The sequence below is a fragment of the Acomys russatus genome, chromosome 9, assembly GCF_903995435.1.
Source record: "Acomys russatus chromosome 9, mAcoRus1.1, whole genome shotgun sequence".
Classification (NCBI taxonomy): domain Eukaryota; kingdom Metazoa; phylum Chordata; class Mammalia; order Rodentia; family Muridae; genus Acomys; species Acomys russatus.
Window position 1 is genome coordinate 59,693,356 of NC_067145.1, and position 22,825 is coordinate 59,716,180.

A 22,825-nucleotide genomic window follows, 5' to 3' on the forward strand; every position below is an offset into this window, starting at 1 on the left:
CTAAATCTATCAAGTATGGCTGTAAACCCAAAGAATAAACAACAGCAGAACAACACATCATGAGATGCAGTGCAGTCATGAAGAACACGAAGAACACAGAAGTGTAGTTTTAAAAAATTGTGTCTGTGTTGGTGTTTAGAGTGTCTTCTCACACCAGAACAAGACAGAAGATGGAGGTGAAAGTTCTATGTAGGCACCAATTCAAGCTGTCATGTTCAATAAGCTTATCTGGGTATTGTCTTCAGCAGTGTGGCCTTGCTGTCTGTCTGTGGAGAGTAACCTTGTTGTCTTGGCAACAGTTAAGGTTGTTTGGGAACTTCTAGGGGATCCCTTTGGCCAATAACTCAGTTAGATGTAACCCAGTTTGTTGAAGTATTTTTCAATATCCTGATTTAATTGTTGTCTTAAAGGCTTACTGCCTCCATCTGCTAATCTAGGCCTAGTCTTGGTCGCCATGCACTCTAATCTAGGCCTAGAATGTTTTCAGCCTATGAGACTTACTGCTGAATAATCTTACCCTTTTCAGCTCCTTCTTAACTCAGACTGGCTGGCTCAACTCAGCTGTTCTGGCTCAAACGCCTTTCCAAGCTGAGTGATCCAAACTGGCTTCTCTCAGCTTCTGACTTGTATTCATACTAACTTTGGAAATATGTTCTAGTCTTTTGGCTCCTCATTTCCTGGCTCTTTCTGTCTTCACGTGTTTCTAGCTTGTTCTCTCTTCAACCTCCTTCTGTAAAACTAACTTCTTTCCTTTCTGCACTGCCTTTCAATAGCCTCCCTTTCCTGTGCTGTTCTCCCGAGAGTTCTGTCAAACCTTTCTCTGATTCTTCACTTTTTCTACCACTAAATTAGTCATCACTTTCAAACATAGGTGCTTCCTTCTACAAACTAACTATACCTTCATCGTTTGGGATTAAGGATGTATACTATCACACTTGGACCTAAGCTTCTCTTTACCTGAAACTTGCTCTATACCAGGCTGGCCTTGAACTCAGAGGTCTACTTGCCTCTGTCTCCTGGGATTAAAGGTGTGTGACACCACCACCCAGGATGCTTACATTAAAGCTGGCTCACATAGACTTGGGAGGCCTTTGGATGTGATCTTTTGCCAGAGCAGCCACGTTCTGAATTAAAATTCCCGTACACTAGTCCCAGTACCGGGTTACTATTTGGTGATAAGAGGTGGCCAATTGAGACTTCATCCCTCTCCTTATTTGGATGAGATTGCTATCATTACTTCATTAAGATCACCTTCCCATGAAGATGCTCTCATCTCCCTCCCCAGTCCACCCATACTCTCTCCTATTTCCTCATCCCAAGGAAATCTTTGTGTTCCTTTAATCCTGTCTTATATACCTGATTCCTCTGGGTCTAAGAATTGTAGCTTTGTTATCATTTGCCTAATAGCTAATATCCACAAATAAGTACACACATATCCTATTAATCTTTCTGGGTCAAAATACCTCACTCAGTATGATATTTTTCTAGTTTCATCCATTTTCATGCAAATTTCGTAATGTCATTTTTTAAAAAGTGTTGAGCAATACTCATGTAAATGTACCATAGTTTCTAAATCCATTCTTCTACTGAGGAAAATCTAGGTTATTTACAATTTCTGGCTATTATGAGTAGAGCAACAAAAACATTTTTGAACACGTGTCTTTGTGGTAGGATTGGGTGTCCTTTGAATATATGCCTGAAAGTGGTATATTCGATATTGATGTAGATTGATTCCCAACTTTCTGAGCAGTTGCCACACTAATTTCCTTCAGTGTATATATAAGATTGCACCCTTACCAGCAAATGGATGAGTATTCCCCTTATTCAACAACCTTGAGAGCATTGGCTATCACTTTGATTATCGATCTTAGCCATTCTGACAGGTAAATTCTAGTCATAAAGTATTTTTGACGTGTATTTCCCTCGTGTTGTACATTTCTTTAACTGTTTCTCAGCCATTTGATATTCTGCTAATGAGAATTCTTTGTTTAGATCTCGGTCAGATATGTATGTTTTATTCAAGGCACACTCCAAAGCTGATCTGATTAGGAACACAAAGTGGACTCAGGAGCCAAACTTCGACACTGAGTGCTTCCTAGAGTTAACTTATAAAGGCAAAGCCCCCAACTGACTCATATAGTAGGGCCGAAAGTATTTGTGACATGCACAGCCTTTTATCTCTTTTCAGAAAAGAACTGCTTTCACATCTCCCTTAAGCCTCTCTGTATTCACCAGGCTCAGTAAATTACACCTAATAATATCTATGGAGAACTATAGACGTCACGGAGCAATTAGCATTGGTCACCTATAGAATACACTTTCCTCTGTTTAATGAACCAATTCTGTTTATCACCCACTCTATAACACTGCCAAGGAACTTTAGGTTCTTTATCATATTGCACTGTAGTTCTATTATCTCGTGCTATATGGCACAGGTTTCCTGTAAGACATGAGTGGGAGCAGGGACTGTCTGTGACATGGACTCTGTGGCCTGCTATTTGATCACTCCCCCCTGGAGAGCTGCCTAGCCAGGACACAGAGGAAGAGGATGTGTTCAGTGATGATGGGACTTGATGTGCTGGGGTGGGTTGGGGGAGGAGGCTTCCCTTTACTGAGAAGTAGGAGAGATGGGGGAAGAGGGAGGGAGGGTAGGACAGGAAGGAGAGAAAGGTTTCTCCAGTGAGATTCCCTTGGAGGAAATGATATTTTCATTTGCAAGTACCTATCCATTGGAGATGCTTCTGTGTTAGGGATGGGATCATGTCATGTCTAGGACCGCCATCTGGTACAGGCCTGCGAGGCCCTATGCATGCTGCCCTAGTCTCTATGACTTCATATATATGTCAATCTTGTTGATTTAGAGGACCTTGTCTTCTTGGTGCCCTCTATTCCTACTGGCTCTTATACTTTTTCTGCCTTCTCTTCCACAAGGAACCCTGAGCCTTTAGGTGGGGATTTAATGGGAACATCCCACTTAGGGCTGAGTGTTCCAAGGTCTCTTGCTCTTTGCATAATATGTAGTGCTGGGTCTCTTCATTTGTTCCCATATGCTGCAGGAGGAAGTAACTCTGATTATGGTCGAATAAGGAAATGATCTATGAGTGTATCAGAATGTCATTAGGAGTCTGACATTACTAAGTCATATAAATTAGTATTATTTGATTTTGCCCTAGATACCTAGGCTACCTAGGCTCAGGTCATAGGTCCTTGGTCATTCAAACAGTGTCCAGTATGGGTTCTATCTTGTAGAGCTGGCCTTACGTCAAATCAAATATTGGTTGTTTACACCAATGAGTCTTTTTTTTTCTTTTTTTTTTATTAATTTATTCTTGTTACATCTCAATGTTTATCCCATCCCTTGTATCCTCCCATTCCTCCCCCCCTCCCATTTTCCCATTATTCCCCTCCCCTATGACTGTTCCTGAGGGGGATTACGTCCCCCTATATATTCTCATAGGGTATCAAGTCTCTTCTTGGCTACTTGCTGTCCTTCCTCTGAGTGCCACCAGGTCCCCCCCTCCAGGGGACATGGTCAAATGTGAGGCACCAGAGTACGTGAGAAAGTCGTATCACACTCTCCACTCACCTGTGGAGAATATTCTGACCATTGGCTAGATCTGGGAAGGGGTTTAAAGTTTACCGCCTGTATTGTCCTTGGCTGGTGCCTTAGTTTGAGCGGGACCCCTGGGCCCAAATCTGCCTATCATATTGTTCTACTTGTAGATTTCTAGGACCCTCTGGATCCTAATGAGTCTTGTGCCACCATTGAACTAGTATATCTTGCCAGCAGGACATCATTATAGATCAATAAGTTTATAGCTTGGTTGGTGTTTACATCTCTCCTTTTGTAGCTGCAGAGTACCTTCTTGTACCAAAGATATTAATTGGCATATTGGGGTAAAGGCTCTATGTAGGCACCAGCTTGACTTTTCCATGTTCAATGAATTATGCGGCTATTGTCTTCAGCAATGGGACCTTGCTGTCAGTTTGTGGAGAGCAATCTCTTGGCAATAGCCTGGGTTGTATAAGGGTTTCCATGGCACCCTTTTGGAAAATAGTTTAATTAGATACAACCTAGTCCCAGCACTAGAAGCCTATTTGGTGACAAGAGATGGCTAATTGGGGCTCTGTCTCCCTCATTTTTTTTTTGGTGAGTTCATTTAGATCACTTTCATATATGTACATATTTTAGAAAACTTCTACTGTATTAGGTTTCTTTTCTGCCCCTCAAATAACCCTTAATTTTATGTCTCTCCTTAGTCCCTCCCTCTTCTCCTTCTTCACTCTATTTCTCCATTTTACCCTTCCCTCCCAGCACCATGAATTCCATCTATAAGCTATAGGCCTGGCTAGTGATCAGTTAAGACACAGACACTTGTTATACTTTAAAATAGCCTTAGTTAACCTGGGGCAGGGCAGATATCAGTCCTCTAAACTACCTCCCATAGTGGGACAGGCATGGGATCCTTGTCTCAATCCCATGCCATCTGCTTCTAGTAACTTCTATTAAATTACTTTCCATCCATAATCCCAAATACTTGTTAATGTTCTTTATCTGTGCTGGATTCTTCATCCACACAGGCCATGTGCTTCTCCTTCATCTAACCCATGGCGGCCTTCCTCTCTTCCCTTCAGGTCTCTCTCCTTTCTCCTCGTGGTGGTCCTTTCTTCTTCCCTATTCCAGCATCCCTCTCTCTCCTAGCCCCACCTATCTCCTCTTCCCTGCCCAGGTGGGATGGCTTCTTATTAAACAAAAGGTGGGTCATACAGACAAAATGCAGTAATTAACATCAAAATACATCAGACCATCCCCCAAAACCTCAATCTCTGCTCCTTATCTTCTTTGGTTCTGTGAATTGTAGTACTATTATCTTGTGCTATATGGCTAAAATCTGCTTATAAGTGAGTACATACCATGTGTGTCTGTCTGGGTTACTATTTTCAATAAAAAGGAAAGCAATGAAAAATAATTGTTCTCCATGCGCCACCTGGTGTCATACTGAGCACTTTTCCTGTGGACCTGGAAATCCTTTAAAATGCTTATTCAAGGATTCTATACTGGGAAAACCTTGCAACTCAAATGAATGTTTTTGTTTGTTTATTTGCTTGTTTTTTGTGATCATTAAAGAACCTCCACAGAGCAGTTAGCTTTCCATTTCCAGACAGCTTCCTGTTTCAGCTCTTTGGCTGTGTTCTAGTTTAATTTCAGTTGCTGTAACATGGGATGGGGGGCACACAGGAGCTCATATTGCTATTTACATAAAATCCAGTCAAGAACAGAAACAAGTGGTCTCCATTGAAGGCTGTTGTCTCTCTCACCTAGTTTTCTCCATTGTTCTATCACTCATTGCTGCTCCCTCAGGAATTGTGCCATCCAGAATAAGATGGATTTTCCTACAGTTAAAAATCAAGAGAGGCCCCTTGATATGCTCACAGGCCAAGCTGTTACAGGTGATCTTTCAGTTGAGACTCTTAGGTGATTCTAGGTTGTGACGTGGCAAGTTGGCATTTAAAACCAACAAGCACAGGCTATAAGCAGAGTCCTTTTATATAGCCTGCTTAGGGCTGTTGTCATATTTTTGTGGTTCTTGTTCTTGACCCAAGAGGCAGTGGTGTGTTTAATAGAGAAAATGGTGTGTTCTAGATAATCCTGAGTTTGTATCTGTTGGCTATGAGTTCGTCGGCAATGTATCCAGTATGTATTCAAAGATAGTTTTTAAACAGAAACACACAATGTTTGTAGAATTGATAACAGTTGTTGTAACACCTTCTGATGGCAACCTAACCCTGTAACTCTGTCAGAAACAATTTAGAACTCACAAATTTATGGTTAAAAGAGACCGTAGAAAATAACTATTGAAAACTATGATGACTACATTTAGCATTTGGCTAAAATATGAAATCATAACATTTATTCTACTTTCATTTCTGTTGCTCTGACAAAATTCTGTAACATAAGGCAACTTACGGAAGGGTTTTTTCTGGTTACAATTCCAGGTTATGATGCATCATCGAGGGGAAGTCAAAGCAGAAATTTAAGTAGTGACATCATATCCAATTAAAAGCAGAGAGAAAATATACACATGGGTCTTCGCTTGCTTACTTGTTTGCTCTCAGCTAGCTTTCTCCTTTCATATCTTATAGCGGTCAGGGCCCCCTGCCTAAGGAATGGTACTGCCTGCAATGGGCTATGTCATCCTCTACCAGTCGACAGTAAAGGGAATCTCCCACAGATGTGGCCACAGGCCAACCTAATCTACATATAATTCATTAAGACTCTCTTCCCAGATGATTCTAGGTCACGTCAAGTTGACACAAGTTGGAACTAACTAGAAGGGCTTATATCCCATGAATCTACAGCCAATATTCTGAGGCCTTGGACAAAATGCAGAGCAACTCCAGTTCAGTGGGCAGGATCACCAGCCTGAGTCTCTAGTCATGCTCCATCATTGATCTGCTGGGCAGCCTGGTAGACATCAAACTTCTCAGTTGCAAGTGAGGAAACTGACTTTTAAAAGTAAAAATAGTACCTTTCTTGAGGGTTCATGAGGATAGGCTGAGGTGCAATAGTGTGGGCTACTCTTAAGAATGAAGACGGACCCACAAGGCAAAATGACCCCTGCTTCTGCTCACACAAAAAGAAGGGAAGAAGGAATTACAAATTTGCTTTTTGAAATAAAGTTGAAAAACATTGTTTCTGTGGCACCATCAGGTTTTAGGTTCTCTGTGTTTTGGCAGACAGCTGGATGCCAAACCTTTGACACAGGAGGAGACACCACACACTTCCTTAGAAAAGGGGGTAGTGGTGGTGTTTAGATGTTCTTGGAATAGACATGGCTATGGTCTGAATTTAATATTCATGTGCGCTTGTTAAAATACAATTAGTTTGAAAGCATGTTCTCAAGGGGTTGTCAGTGTCCTTACGTGAGGTCCTGGGACTCCCAAGTCTTCTTTAATCCAACCAAGGGTTGACTAGGGGACAGTGGTGAGATTTTATATTCTCATAAGACAGACAGGAATAAGGTCTGGACCATCACTAGTGTGGTATTCGATCCTCATCGCCATTGCTGTTGTGTAGAAAGTAATGACCGCTGCCCATACCGAATACATACAACCCACGAGCCAAAGAGTCTGTCTAACGCGAGCTGTGATCAGTGACAGCGGTTCCTGTATAGGTCACCAGAGACATACAAAATACTGCAGTTATATGTCAGCACTAGACTCTCGGAGATAAGACAACACGGAATGTCCAGGTGTAGTCGCATGCACCCGAGCAGAGGATCTTACTTGCTACTGACTGTGTCATGCACTTTATACGTATGATGCCACTTAATTATCATGCCTTTATGTTGGTGCAGTTTAATAGCTAACTAACTTATATATAGTGACAAATTTAATAAATGATAAGGAGTTATGAATATAGAAAAAAATAAGTGTTTATGGTAGTGGGGCTCAGGAGGAGTCAGGGTCTGCTAAATGAGATGCAGCCGGCAGTAGAGGCCTTTGTGGATAGTCTAAGCACCAGGCCATCCAACCTCAGGTCTACCCACACTGCCTGACGGGCTTCATCTGAGCTTCTTGCATCAGGAGCAAATGACTCCCTGTAGCAAATTTCTTTTGTGGACCTAGACCAAGGAGATTCCTTCACTTCTTTTTGGAAGTCAGACTGTGAGAGAAGTGAATACTCCACACGCATGCACACATAGGTTCAGCTGCATATATATGTGAAGACACACTTCTGAACACACGTGCGCGCACGCACACACACACACACACAAACACACACGCACACACTCACTCATACACACACACTCACATACACACGCACGCGTGTGCACACACACACAAAGAGTCTTAAAAGTTTTTAAATAAGAAAAATAAAAACACTATTTTTCTGATAGAGTCTCAGCTTAATAATTTTTCTTCTCTTAAGTGCAGGTAGATTTTACTTTAAAATCATATAGAAAATTCAGGAAAGGTAGAGAGTAGTATGGGGATAAAACACAATTCACCTCAGCCTGGTGGTTAATGAAGCCAACTCATGGCTATTAATTATACTAATTTGTCAAATCTTACATGTTATTCAAACACTACGGTGAAGTAGTTTTTTTTTTAAATGTGAAAGGAATTTTAATTCATGAGCATCTCATTTCAGAGAATAGAAGCCACAGGACCACCTGACATAAATTACATTATTCTCTGTGCTTAGCTCTCTCTAACAACTTGGTAGCAGTCACAGCCATAGAGGTACTTCCCTCTCTCATCCCTAGATCTTTATGTTTTTCTGAGAACTGGTCCTCTGTTCTAGGCAGGATTCTCCTTGTTCTGACTCCGTTGTCATGCTTGCGGAGGTGGATCAGTGCTGATGTCCTTGGTTGTCTCTTTCTGTTGGGCAGAAACGGCGGTGAGCAGTGCTGTCTTCAGTACTCTATGTGGAAAGGATAGTCCTTGTGCTTTTCAGTTCTGAGCAAGAGAATCATAAATGAGAAAAAGAAACAGCATTCTATTTTTGTTGGTGTTTGTTTCTTGCCAGCAGCTTCTAGACTCCAACACAGGACAGTGGATACTCCCTTTCCTCCTCTTGTCCTGTGCCTTCCTCCCTGTTGGTTTGGGGTTGTGAGACAGGGTTTCTCTGTGCGTGCTCTGGCTGTCCTGGAACTGGCTCTGCAGACCAGATCGACCTCCTTCTGCCTCCTGAGTGCTGGGATTAAAGGTGTGCTCTACCACCACCCAGTGCAACAGGCTTTTTTCTTTCTTTTTTTTTGGGGGGGGGTTTAGTTTTTTGAGACAGGGTTTCTCTTGTAGTCCTGGCTGTCCCAGGCTGCCCTTGAACTTACAGAGATCCACCTGCCTCTGTTTCTTGAGTGCTGAGATTAAAGGTGTGCACCACAGATATTTTTAAAGGAAACCTTTTCAGTGGCAGAGCGGTGCTTTTCTAGCTCTAGTATATAAACTAGCCACTGTCTTCATTCACTGGCTCAACCTTAAATAGGAAAGAGTTGCAGTATGGTTTAATTAAGCTTGAAACATAAAAGTAAAGAGCAGCTCATGAACCAGTCATCAAGGAAGTGGGAGAGATGGACTTACGTAGGGAATGTGGCCAAACGGAGGTTCTTGTTCAGGCTGAGTAGCTCCTCCATGTCTTTTTCTGTTAATTCAAAATCAAATACCTGGAACCAAACCATAGGGAATTCATGGTAAGCCCCATTTAACTGGCATCTGTCTTCCCTAGATACCACGATGTGAAAGAAGTTCTTCATGAGACACTTAGAACTTCCCCAAACACACGTTGACTGACACTGGCATAGCCTCACTTACATTAAGAAACCTTGGGAAGATGAGCTATATATTGTTTTTATATTGTGTGAGGAACCCAGGGGAGGAGGTAGAAACACAGAGCGCTTTCTCCACTGGCCTACCTCTTTCTTGTAAAAGGAAAAATCCTTCTTCCACCCTATCAACCAGGAACCAGCTGGTGCGGACTCTACCACTATTATAATCACACAAGAGCTTCCTAAAGAACTTTATTTTCAAGTACTACGCCTAACTCTTCTACCCCTTCCCTCCCCAACACACCCGAGGACCTAACGCACTCTGATCAACACCGCCAAAACCAGTATCTCACAATGGCCATGACCCACCGTGGTCGAGGGTTGAAATCCAAGGAGAATGAACAGGAAAACTCCCAGTGGCTTTACCACGCCCTAATTGGGGAAAGCTCTGAGACTACAACCCCTACCTTGGGAAGATGACTGTCCTCAGGTCTGGCCAAAAGAGCCACCCAGTATCCAGGGGAATTGAAGAGAGGTGGCCTCAATGCTGGATTCATTTAGACCCGTGGGCAGAATAAACAGTATTAGAATAGATACCAAAAGCAAGGCTGGTGTCACTGTGATACAGCCATACTGAGTGGGTACTCTCAGCTGTCACAGAGAGAAGAGGCCTGCGGCTTGTACTGAAAGACTTTGGCCAGCTCAGAGGAGAAGCCCACAGCCTGCTGTCCTTGATACTTTTCCTCAGGTTAGGCTCACACAGCTGCTTCCTGCTTTTCCAGAGCTTACTCGCACTTTCTGGAGCCTCTCATAAACTGACCTAGTTCTCTGTCCTCGGTACAGTCCCCATTTCTGCTATGATTCTTGAATTTTAAAAGATTATCTTCAAAGGCTGCTCTCCCTCCGTATTCTGTACGTGCTGTAGCTACGTAAGACGTCTAGTGCATGAGTTCTCACTGATTCTTAAATGTCAGTAGGCAGAAGTTGAGGAGCATAACACCCAGAGCTGCTGCCCTCAAGAGATCAGTGGACACACCCTACATGGCTCAGACTGCCTAGATGGTCGCCAACCCCGTATCCCTTCCTCCTGAGCGCACACTGGGTGTCTCTAGCTTCTGTTGAGGGTTAGTGTGCCAGTCAACATCCAGCCCTAGGGAAGTTGGTGGAGAGGGGACAGAAAGTAGTAAGAGCTTGTCCTGACTCACTAGGTGAAGGGCTGATGACCAACACAGTTTACAGAGGAATACACCTCTGCCAGGTGAAGGCCATAGAGATCTGTGGCATTGTTTATTCATTACGGAAGTTACTCTGTCCTCCTTACGTCATGATCAGGAAATGCCCACCTGGATATTCTCCCTAATCCGACTTGGGGTGACAGATTTGGGAATCACTATCAAATTCCTTTGGATCTGAAATCGGATCAAAATCTGTAGGAAAGAAAGTTTCACACAACAATAAACAGATGGAACCAAAGCTAAGGCATTGCAATATTTCATTTCCATTATACAGGGAGAGCTTAAAGGTCTTTCATCTCAAAGTTCTTTAGAGATGAAACTGAATTGCTCTGTCAGTGTATCAGTAATCAAGGCCATCAGCCTAAGGCGGAGATCAGAGGACCCACCCACACCTTTACTAGAGGCCTTCAGCATGTACCCAGTTCTCGCAGATGACCAGGGCATTAGGAAAATGCTGACTTTATTGCTTGGTCTCTCACACTGGTTGTCCATGTGGTTGGTGGGGCAGAGGAAGTGACAATGGAGGGCATCCTAAGTGCCGACTGGATGCAAACATGGAAGCAACCAACTTATGGGGAGTTCTGGTCACTAAACTTGTGCAGGGTGGACTGACCCCTTCCTAGAAACTGACAAAGCTCAGGGCTGTGGGGAAAGGTCATGGGAAGTGCGATCCTGGCACGTGGTAGCTCTCCCCACCTACCTGAGCAGGGGACTTCCCGTGCTTCCTTGCTATCTTCTGAACGACAAGATTATCCATCAACTCAACACCGTTTCTAGAGAGGAGTTGGGACATTAGTCAACTCAAGTGCTAAAAAAATAACTTTTCTCTATAATTAAAAACTTACTATTTTTAAATTTTATTTCACCTATTTTGTTTGCTTGGTTTTTGAGGGTAACTCACTACATATCCCTAGCTAGGCTCAAACTTAGTCCTCTTGGCTCTGTCTCCTGAGTGCTGAGATTACTGGCAGATTTTAACAGGCCTGGGTAAGGTTCACTATTTTCTTACAGTAACAACTTTTAGTAAAAGAGATTTGTTTTTTGTTTGTTTTTTGAGTTTCATTTTTATGGAAATAATTTATTTCACATGTGCTAGTCTCACTTCTGAATGCCTGGAACGTTTCTTTAAAATTCTCACTTAAATGTTGTATTCCATACAAATTGCATAAACAAACAAGCAAACAAACAAACAGAATTTCCATACAGGAACACTGCTGTCCCTACTATTTTAACAAATGTGAAAAATACTTCAAAATTTAAAGCAATAGATCCCTTTCTATAATATGAACATTTAACAATTTTTTCCTTCTCCCACCTAAGTCACTTGAGACAGTCATGAGATACAGTATGTGGTACGGCAGAAAACATTTCTGGACTGGATCGTAACACCCAAGGATGACTCGTCAGACCGTCCATTAGGTTTCTGTAAAGACCTGCCTACCAAATACAACGGCTACATGACATCATGCATCTTTAGCAGAAGTTCATTTTATAGTCAGTCTTCTTAGTTATAGCAAGTACATAATACAGTAGCTACATGCTGCTTTTCCAAACCAAGTTTGGAAAAGGATCTTACATAGAGGAAAAGGAACATGTTGCTAAGCTGCACATCATCCAAGATAGCGGTGTACTGGAAGAGTTCATGTCTATTGTCTCTTCCGGCACATGCAGCTCATGAGAAGGCCTGTATTAGCCTTGTACCAGGAGAAGCCTATGGAAGCCATTCAGATTTGCCACAACAGGGAGGAAGGCACAGGACAAGAGGAGGAAAGGGAGTGTCCACTGTCCTGTGTTGGAGTCTAGAAGCTGCTGGCAAGAAACAAACACCAACAAAAATAGAACACTGAAGTGAGCTTCTTAGGATGCCATGCTGAGGAGAAAGTCTCCAAACAATCCCCCAGTCACTAGAACACTCTTCTTTACAAATGACATCACCTCCTCAGCTTTGCCCTTGACCTCAGTCAGGACTGGCTTGTTCTCACAGATCTTCAGCTGCTCTTTGTTTTTTGTTTTTGTTTTGTTTTGTTTTGTTTTGTTTTGTTTTCATGTTCTTTTCTACTCATTGCCAGTAACTTTGATGTACCCAGTATGGTCTGCCAGGTAAAGGAGAAAGAATCCACCTGCTACAGCTGTCGCAGCCAATTTCCCAACCGCCAGGAACATGAAACTGGTGCACCATCCAGGAACACCTCCAGTGAGCAGCTCCTGGCCCCAATTCCTGCCCAGCAGCTGACGCCATCCAAGTTGCTCCCCGATTCCTGCCTAAACACCTAACGCCACCCTGCTTGCTCTTTACTTATTTCTTCACGATCAAGTGCCTCACATTTTCCATTGAAGTTGCCTTGGCTTGTTCTGGCCATTTCGGGGAACTAGTATCAGTACAAGAGATTTTTTGAGACTATGATAGGAACCATCAAGAATCCACCCAGGCAAGGATAAAAGTAAGCCATTTTATTTTAGCCATGACTAAAATGAGCTGTTTTATTTTACTTTAGTCAGGGTGCCATGTTCGGCTTTGAGCTTGCTAAGTAGGCTAAGAATGACTTTGAACTTCTGATGTCTCTCCCTCCTCTCCAAAGTGCTAGTGACTGGATACGTAGTCTCTTATTAAGCAGCTAACAGAGTTCAAGTATTGAGCTAGTCACAGTACTCTATGTGTCTAGAAAGAGCCAGGCTAAGCAGATGTTATCTTGCCATATACCTCTCACTCTCTCTATCAGAGACCCTTCTACCTGAAGGCCCAGCCATTAAAAAAAAGAAAAGAAAAGAAAAAAGCTCCAGACTTCTAGGAACTCCCAGCTGCTATCAAGTTCAAATATGCACATCTTATTTCACATGCGAAACAGAGGCAATAAAATTGAAGTCAGTCCAGCCTTTCTGAGCTTGAGGCTCAGAATAGACTGAGAAGAGATGTCCTCTGCATTTCAAGTAACCTCAGTGACAAACAGTGCGAAGACACCTAATGTGTTAGGCAGTAAAAAGGGATGAAGATGGGATGCCATGACAAGAGCAATGCACCAAATACAAACAGGCGAATGGAAACTTCCTGGAGGGTACAGTGCTGCACTGAACACGGCATCAGAAGCCAGAGCAAGCGAACCCTAGGGGAGCATCTAGTGTCTGCCCGCATGTGGATTATCAGTCTCTGATGAGTCCTTACCTTGAGCCACCGAGAGGACGGTATGCAGTCACAGACACATTTCTTTCATGGCAAAACTCAATCAGACTCTTCTGATTAAGGTATGGATGGCATTCAATCTACAAGCAGAACCACAGTGCACCAAAATTATTCAGGCAAGCAGCATGCTAGGAAAACACTAAAGAGGCGACATCCTTGACAACATCAGCATCAACAGATAGGTACAAGGGCCCTCTTATGCGCTAGCTGTCTCCACCTACGAGTGAGTAGGTTAGTCTCTGCCAGCTTTGTGAAGCCAGGTGCTCAAAATGGCCGAGTCATTGGACTCTCAGATATCCCAACATCGTCTGCTCAGCAAGGCTTTCTTCCATCATGCAGGAAAAAGCAGGACAAGTCTGAATCCATCCCCATTCCCTCTCCCTAGTTTCCACTACAGAACTTATATTACCCAACACCACGCACATTTCATTTGCTTATTGGCTATCTTTTGTCACCAGAATTGGAGTTTCAAACACAAGCCTGGAGAGCAGTACTTCTCCCTTCTCCAGTTTCTCATGCACAATTCCAGGTTATAAACAGACTTATTTAGAGGGAGTTGAGGAGAATTACGACCCATGGCTTAGCTCTCAGGACCATGCCACATGCCGCAAGCTCAAATTCCAGGGAGGTGTCTCTTGAAGGTGTGTTGATGTCCCCTGCCGCATGGACTTATCACAGGAAATTACCTAATTTCGTCCATTCAACAAATATTTATTGAAAAACTTCACATACCCAAGCTGGTTTCCGTTTTGGGCTACACCTACAACTGAATTCAGACAAAAATCTCTCTGGTTAGTAAACTTGAATCTCGGTGACAAATAGCCTGACAACATGTAAAGTGCGTGAGGCTTGGGGGTCTGTATGTGCTGAAGCAGGACATGAAGGGCAGGCAGGAGGGGAAAACTCATTTCTGCAACCTGCCAGCATGGGTGTCCTTCTGATGGCAATGTGTATGGGCTGGGAGAGTGAAAGGGAGCGGTTGCTTTCCTTAATTGGGGTGAAAGGTCTATGAGAAGCCAGGTTTTCTGAACACACTTGGTCATCTGCCTCCAAAAACTTAACAAAAATTGAGACCCATGTCATTCCCTCCCTACCCACTGCATCATCTAACCATATGAGCTGTAAAGAAACACACACACCCCAATCCCACCCCACAACTGGCAAAGAGACACCTTGGTTATGTATATCAGTCAGGAGCAGAGTCTTTTGTTCATCCTAGTTTGATGCCTGGCTCGGTGGCCAAAGCTGTCTTATGCCTAGGACTCATAAATATCAAACCAAATCAAATCAAATCAGATCTGGGCAGCATAATATGGGAGGAGGAAGAGAGACAGAGACTGTGGACTGCCATGACACCCACAGACCTGCCTTCCATCTCACGGCACAGGCGGGTCACAGACACCCACTTGATGCCTCGCCATGCAAGATGGCACCCAGTGGCCACCACCATGTGGCCAGCCTGCGGTGTGAGATATCACAGTGTGCACATATGTAGTGATCAGATGGAAGAGAAAGAGAAGTGGAGCAGCTTGAGCCTTATGGAGAAAGATGAAACTAGAGACTTAAGGAGCAGCTGGTTGTGAGTGGCCAGTCTCACCCCCTGGGGCCATAGAGAGGTCTCAGCTCAAGCTGACACCGAGGGCCATGTTTGAGTCCATGGCTACGCACCACCAGGGGTTGGTGTCAATGTCATCTGTTCACATCACCACTAGAGAACATGGGGTGTCCCTGGTTGGCGCAGCTGCAGGGACCAGTGGACCAGTAGATGTCCTGGTGCTGTGCATAACTGATCCTACCCCTCACTGGATGCTGCACTCTGGAGAGCTGGCCCCTTGCTCACCTGGAGAGTGGGCCCTGCAGGCCTCTCCCAGGCAGAACAGTGGAGGTGGCCCTGGTGATGGGAGTGAGCCTGCCCAGAGGGTGAGTGTGACAGACTGACCCTGCAACTCACCTGCTGTGGGGTGGCACGAGCATAGAAGTGATGCCCTCCCAACCTTCCTTGCCTCTCACTATCTTCCACAGTTGCAAGAATTAGCTCTGGGGTCATGACAGTTGGGGAGCTGGCCCTTCCCCTCCTGAGCTGCTGCACTTGGGACAGCAGGCCCTGCTTCTTGATTGGACAGCACAGCAGAGCTGACCCTAGTTGAGAGACCACAGGTGAGCTGGCCCTGAGTGCTAGAGCATGGGAGAGAGCTGGTCATGTCACTCATCCGACATGAGGTGGCCCGGGTCGGGGGTGGGAAGGAAGATGTCCTCTGCCCCCTTGCCCCTTGACACCTGACACAATTGAGAGAGCTGACCACAGGGCCATGAGAGTGGGTGAGCTGACCCTGCCTCTTGTGGATGGTGACACTGGGTGGCCTAGCTGGGGCAGTGCTGGAAAGCTTGCCCTGGTGGTACAGATAAAGGAGAGTCAATGTGCTGACCTGGTCAGCCACCATCCAGACACAGATCCAAGTCTCCGAAGTTGCCCCCCCCCCAAAAAAAAAAAAATCTCTATCATCTGTGAATGGCTGAGATTCGGGAAAGGGCTCCAGGCCTGCTGATCCAAAGCTGCAGGATCCCCATGACACAGAACAACAACAGGATAACTGGGAGGGGTCCCAAAAAGGATCCAAGTGTTGATGGTGGCCCAGAAGTTAGAGCTTTCAAACTAAACCAATGACTTGTTGCAATGAACATTTGAAAGTGAAGATGGGTGGACAGAGGGATACACTATGGGATATGCTTTAATATACTACGCCTTCCGGGATGAGATGTTTTCTATGCTTTGCTTTTGCTGTTGTTGTTGGTCATGGTGGTGGTGGTGGTGGTGGTGGTAGTGGTGGAAGTTTGTGTGTGTGTGCGTGTGTGTTAATTTTGGGAGGATGCTGCAAGGGCAAGAGGCAGATATGAGGGGCTAGAGAGCTGAGGGAACTGGGGTGTATGCTGTAAAACTCACAAAACTCAAAAGGTTTTTTTTTTTCATGTAGTAGTTGTTCCGACAGGACCAACTTCCATGCACTCAGTCTGTGATGGAGGCACAGAAGATGTTGACAGGGATGGGTTACCTGAATGAGCTCTCCCTGACTCATCATCTACTTGCAGAGCAGTGAGGGAGAAACTGCTGAGTCTGCTGGGTCTCATTCCAAACATGGTGGACTGTACTCAGGGTCAGAGCTGTTGACTTGATTTCCTAATCAGCCAGCGACTTCACAACTGAAGCTTCTCAAGGTCTTGGAGACGGATGTCTCAGACTTAGTCTTGGTCCAAAGACCCTTTTTTCATGTATTTCCCAGAAGAAAAAAATAAGAAAGACTCTTGCCCACTACACCAGCCATTGGCCTATTACCTCATTACAACTTATACCAGCACACACGTTGTATGTCTCATCCACCTCCATGTGGCGGGAAATCACCCACGCTAAGTAAGACTTCGGACTACCCACCAGCTCACCTGGTTTGTTAGTGGCCTGAATCTCAATCCAGGCTTATTTAAAAGTCTCTCGAGCTGTTCGTGGTTAAAGTTTGACACTCCAATGTGCTTCACCAGACCCTCAATCACCAGGTCCTCCATGGCCTGAAAGGGAAAGAAATGTGCTGAGTGTTCAAGTTGCCTAGTCCCCTGACAAGCCATGCCCCTTAGTGGCTTGTCACAGACTTCTGACACGTTAAACACATTTATTTGAAGTTACAAAACCATGTGGTCAATATTATCTACACCAGGACTGTCTTAAAAGTTACACAAAAGAAAGGACACACACAGCATTTAGCTCAGTCTGGATCTCAGCAGGGGCACTAGAGCTCACAGTGGTCTGCTATTTTCTATTCCTACTTTGTCAGCTTCCTTGACTTCAGGAGACTCTCAAGGCCACCACCTTCCTGCTTTCTCTTGCTCCCTTTGCCTCAAACGTTCACCATTTTTCATCTGGTCCCTGAACACTGACTTGTCACTTTGTCATCTTCCCTCTGACTTTTTCTTTTTCCTATCTTCCCAATGTGAGCTTCAAAATATTGCCAACATTATGTTTTGTAACAATTAAAAAGGAACCTACAGGAGCTAGGTAAGGACAATGTCAGTGACCACCATAGGCTGATGGGAACATGGGTTTTTAACCTTCTTTTCTTATACTCTGAATTTCCTGGAAAGAAAAAAACCTGGTACTTTTAATTTTTAAAAAGAAACAGTTGAGGGGAAAAGAGAGAGCTGTATTATTCTCTACACTACACTAAATTAAATTAATGAGAAATGCATTTGAGTTCATCTTGAGTTTTTTAAGTACTCATCCATAATTCATACTGTGTGTTAGCTTCTTTTCCTGTTGTTTTGACAAGATTCTCAAAAAAGCAATGTAAGGAAGGGCTTATTTTTGGCTCACAGTTTAAAGTGGCAGTGCGTCATGGTAAGTGAGTCTGGGTCACAGGAGTGCTAAAGGCCTTAGCCACATTTCTTCCACAGTTAGGAAACAGGGGGGTGAACACGGGTGCCTGAGCCCCTTTTTTATTTGCTCTAAGACCTGAGTCCATGGAATGACGCTACTGGTATTTAGGGTGAGTCTTTTGTATCTTTATTTAATCCATTCTAGGAACGTCTTCAGAGACATGTCCAGAGGTCGATTCTTAGCTAGGTGATTCGAGATCATGTTGTGTTGACAATCAACATTTAACCACCATGTCCTGTCAACCACATATCTGAAATACTTCCTGAGGAATTTTAACACAGAGGATCAAGATCTTGTGCAGCTTTCATTTTGGTTACTGTGGGAATGGTGAAGTGCCAAGTGGGCATGGCTCCACTTACCTCCCAAGTGTCTAGGAAGCTGGTGTTACTGGGTATGACCCTGCCACTGCAATCCAGTGGTACATCTTTTTCCCCGGGCTGTGAGAATCAGAAGGAAGGGAGCTTAGTGGGGCTTGTGGCTTCCTCCATCATGAGACTACACAGGGAGAGAATGCAGTGAATTCGCATCTTAGCCTTGACCCTGCCACCAAAGCTTACTGTACTGGCTGTGACACTTCCCTTCTCCAGGCCTCAGTTGCCACCTTAGACCAAGTGCTAAGGGAGGGTGAGGCCAGCAAATTCTCACCATGAAGTATGAGAAAAGCTTGAGCCCCTGCCTGGTTCAGATTTTTAAAGGCAAGGAACAAGGGAGCTTCTTCCATGTCCTAATATGATGGACTTTCTCCCAAAAACATCATTAGGCTCCTCCCTTTTCTCTCTAAGACTTCTCGTCAAGATGAGTGACAATCATGAGAGAATACAAAGGATAGAGGGTAGAGAAAGACACCCTGAGAAGTAAATGTCTAGTCATTCTTCTGAGCAGTGACAAAGGGTTGATGCCTTTCTTGTGACCAATTATACCTTCCTGGTAGGCCGCAGGACAAGCATCAGAAAATATACATCTAGTAATTTCCAAGCATTCCAAATGTTGGAAGTTCTAGTCTAATTTGCATTTCACTTAAGTTTTCTATGATGAAGCACAGAACATGTTTTTGCTTCTGAGCCCTCTCCCATGCTGACATTTCTGTGGGTCTTTTCAGGGACCTAGGCACAAACTGAGTGGCACCTTGAAGCCCATGGGCCAGTGTATGAGGTAGAGGTCCAGGTAATCCAAGTTCAAGGCCTTCAGAGTGTTGGTGCATGCTGTTTTCACCAAAGACTTCTTGTGGTAGGTGCACCACAACTGCAGAAGAGAAGGGAGACTGTTGTCACAAAGCCACAATCTAAAACTAACGAGTCACACACTCCTTGGTCCCTCCCACAAACCTGCTTCTGACAATAACACAAGGCAGGTTCTGAAGGAAGTAGTAGGTAGTATTGCCCTTAGGAAAGGATTATTAGGTTTTCCACAGAAGTACCCTCCTGGGGTACAATGTAGAAAGGAATGGGGAGGGAGCCCTATGTGTGTTAAACTAGGTGAGCTCAAACTGTCTTGTATTTATTATCTTATATTTATGCAGACACATTTCCTTCCATAATGAATAGAAAAATACGTAATTGTTTTTACGTCATCATTCCCCACGCGATCTGTTTACTAATGGCCACAGAAGCTAACCTGAAGGCTCCAACGAAGCAAGTATAAATGAAAATTAAACAGGTGAGTGTATCCAAGAAAACAACCAGCAGCCCAAGATGGAGGCCAGCTGGCTTATCAGTCTACCACTGAATCTTCAGCTAGCCTAACAGGCAGGGAGGCCCAGGAATCACCCTGTCTCCATGCCCCCTCCGGCGTCCTGGGTCACAGGAAGGACGAACTATGCCTGTCTTCTTAACCTTGGCACTGAGGACTGGAGCTCTGCTCCTCATGCTCGCAGAGGCACAGCTTGTTTTCTCCTTTGTATTAACGTACCGCAGCTGCCTCATTCCCAGGCAAAGGCAACTGCCAGACCTGGAAGGAGCTATTGTTCCCAACCCTCTAAGTTTCAAGGAAAAGTCATACGTGTTGTGACTGTGGTGACATGACTGTGGTGACGTGACCCCTTTCTCCAGTGTCCCTCTGCCTCCCAGAGACTCCTGCTGTGTTCATGCACACCTTAGGTTTGTTTTATTTGCTTCCTGTTTGGAAAGCTATCGTGACTGCATCAGTTTCTTAGTACTGAGTTTGGAATGTGCACTTTAACCAACACTAGCGGGTGATTCCAAATTCTGGCGTGTCCCTGTAGATGGGGTTCACAGGGCTAGAACTTTATTCTGTTCACCACAGACGCAAGGGTGTCATCCAAGATTTGTGCTCGCGCACGTATTGTTGATTGGTGGTGACTCTGCCTGTCCATCTGAATAGCCAATTTGAGAGAGAGAGAGAGAGAGAGAGAGAGAGAGAGAGAGAGAGAGAGAGAGAGCATGCTCACGGAGCTGGAGAAGAACCAGCTACAAACCAGAGTCCCCAATTCCTATAAGGAAATTGAGAATCCTTTAGGCTAGATGACTCTAGCTCTCCCAGTACCCGACACCACAGTGGCTGACCCTCTGCTGTACCTGGCCACCAGGCAGCCTTGCCTTACCTTACTGACGATGAACAGCTCCTCTCTCCTCACCTCACCCTCCTTGATCTTGGCATTGATCCCCATTCCAACTTCACTTTCGTTGTGGTACAAGTAAGCACAGTCGAAGTGCCGGTACCCCAGGGTGATGGCCGCCTTCACCGCTTCAGCCACTTCTCCCGGAGGGGCCTGCAATGTGATCAAACACAAGGAGCCCCTCCTCCGTCAGGGGAGCCCAGCTCCCTTTCTCCCTCCTCCCCTGGGAAGGCAGAACCAAGCAGTACATAAACAGTCCTAGTGCCGGCCAGACCCGAAGTCAGGGGAGCCCGAGTCAGGATGAGATTAGTATGCTGTCCTAGCTCCTCTGCTCATCTGGGGAAAGACCGCAGGTGTTTCCAGCTCTTGCAGAGGACTGAACTGTGTGTCTCGCTTTCTGAGTGATTACAGAATGCGTAACAGCAGCTGGGGCATAAAGCCTTCTGAGGACTAACAGTCTGGGGTGCTTGAATCCACTCTAAGGGTAACAGGGAATTATTCACACAAAAGAGACCCATCAGATACCTATATGCCACGTATGAGAAAAGGTTATTGATGCACAGTATACATTTCCAGCAAGTCTGAAAACTGTAGTCCAGGCTAGCCTTGAGCTTGGACTCTTCCTTGCTTTGTCCTAAAGTTTACTTGGCTATTATATCAAAGCAACGTACATAGCTACATTATTGAAGACCACCAGTCAATGTCGTGCTTTGCTATGGTTTTCCATTACCTTCCACGTTTTTTGAAATTCATATACCTGGTTTTCAGGAGATAGAATTAAATGTTTTCACTGTGTTTGGAATGTAATGCTTTCCCCTCTTGTTTTTATTTATTTTTTATTTTATTGATGTTCCTTCCATGTCAACTTTCACTATGTGGCACCAAAGAGCACTCAAATTATCAAATTGCCTAAAAATCCCACTCTTTACAAAAATTTCCAGAAAAGCGTTTATTTTAAAACGTCTTGCTAAACATTTTTTCCATAAGCTATATACTGATCACGCCCCCAATTCATCCAAGATCCTCCCCACCTACTCAGCTTTATGTTCATTCACTTTTTATTTAAAAAGTATTTTTACTAACATCTACTATCTACTGTGCAAGTAATGTAACTACTAGCAAACATCTCTCCTGCCATTAAGCGGAAACCAGAAACTTACATTAGCGTAATTATTTTTTTTTTTCTTTTGGTTTATTTTAGCGTGCAAATTAGCAGGCTTCCTTGTGGCCTTTTCATACAGACCTGGTTTGGGGGTGGGAAGCGCATAAGTGCTACATGGCACAAATGGTTTTTTGGAGGCTGGGGGGTCGCACAAGCCTGGGTTCAAGATCACTTTGCTTTATATAAAGTTAGCCTAACTGCGTTTTCAACCTGGCCAGGAGCAGGTGTTTAGATATAATAAAAGCGGCTTCTCGAGAGGGAGCCCGAACTCTCTCCTCTTATCTCTCTTCAGGCAGGACCTTGATCAGAGCCAGGGTCAGGAAGGAGTCATTACAGGACTGTGACCGTTCCTGAGCAACTATTCATGACGCGCGATCCCCCTTAGCCCGACCGCAGACTGGAGAGCCTCCTCACCTTCCAGGTGCCCAGGCCCACTGTAGGGATGTTATACATGGCTCCCCTTGGCCCACAGGCTCAGCTACAAACTTGCACTGGAGGTGTCAGGCAGCGGCCAAAGGCGCCCAGCTTGTCAGACAGCCCAGTCTGCGTAATGCCGTGATTGGCTGACGTTCTGGCATTCTAATTGGCTGATGGGGTCGGAAGGTTCTCTGATTGGCTGGTAGGCTAGGCGACTGGGTTTGGTTGCGCATTTCACCCCTCCTAAAGCCTCTTGGATCCCAGGAATCCTGTCTCCTAGCAACTTGACTAAATCCCAGATCCAGTTCTCAGTGCTTTGAGGGAATAGGTTAGGGTGCAGGTTTATTTCCTGGACGTCAGATGTCTTAGACAGATGTTCGTTCCTATTATACTGGAAAATAATTGGTTTGAGCGTATTAACTATCTTGCAACCTTGCAATGGCTATTTCGAGAAAGGCTTGTTATGTTGATTCTTTAAAAATATTAATAAATTAGGGGCTGGAGAGAATAAATTAAAATAATACCTGTGAACAAGGAAACTTTTGTTTCTGTCTTCTCGTTCTGTA

General features: G+C 44.5%; 1 protein-coding gene and 1 pseudogene across 1 annotated transcript; both read right to left on the minus strand.

Annotated features, from left to right (window-relative positions):
* Window positions 1-8,133: 8,133 nt before the first annotated feature.
* Akr1e2 (aldo-keto reductase family 1 member E2) lies at window positions 8,134-22,208 on the minus strand. The gene is made up of 10 exons (XM_051150879.1): window positions 22,177-22,208; window positions 20,666-20,861; window positions 19,231-19,347; window positions 18,465-18,542; window positions 17,121-17,243; window positions 13,668-13,765; window positions 11,208-11,280; window positions 10,616-10,699; window positions 9,088-9,170; window positions 8,134-8,463 (listed from the first exon to the last, which is right to left on the minus strand). Exons 1-10 carry the CDS (start codon window positions 22,206-22,208, stop codon window positions 8,421-8,423), a joined length of 927 nt encoding a protein of 308 aa, XP_051006836.1. The 3' UTR covers window positions 8,134-8,420.
* LOC127194035 (FUN14 domain-containing protein 2-like) lies at window positions 12,365-12,955 on the minus strand (annotated as a pseudogene).
* Window positions 22,209-22,825: the final 617 nt, after the last annotated feature.

Bases quoted from the DNA above. Each gene is read 5' to 3' on its own strand.
- Akr1e2 (XM_051150879.1), bottom strand. From the start codon at position 22,208: ATGAATAGTTGCTCAGGAACGGTCACAGTCCT. The intron at 17,244-18,464 runs GTAAGTGGAGCC...TTTCCCTTTCAG, and splicing joins GCTTCCTAGACACTTGGGAG to GCCATGGAGGACCTGGTGAT. The intron at 11,281-13,667 runs GTAAGGACTCAT...ACTCCTCTCTAG, and splicing joins CGTCCTCTCGGTGGCTCAAG to AAACGGTGTTGAGTTGATGG.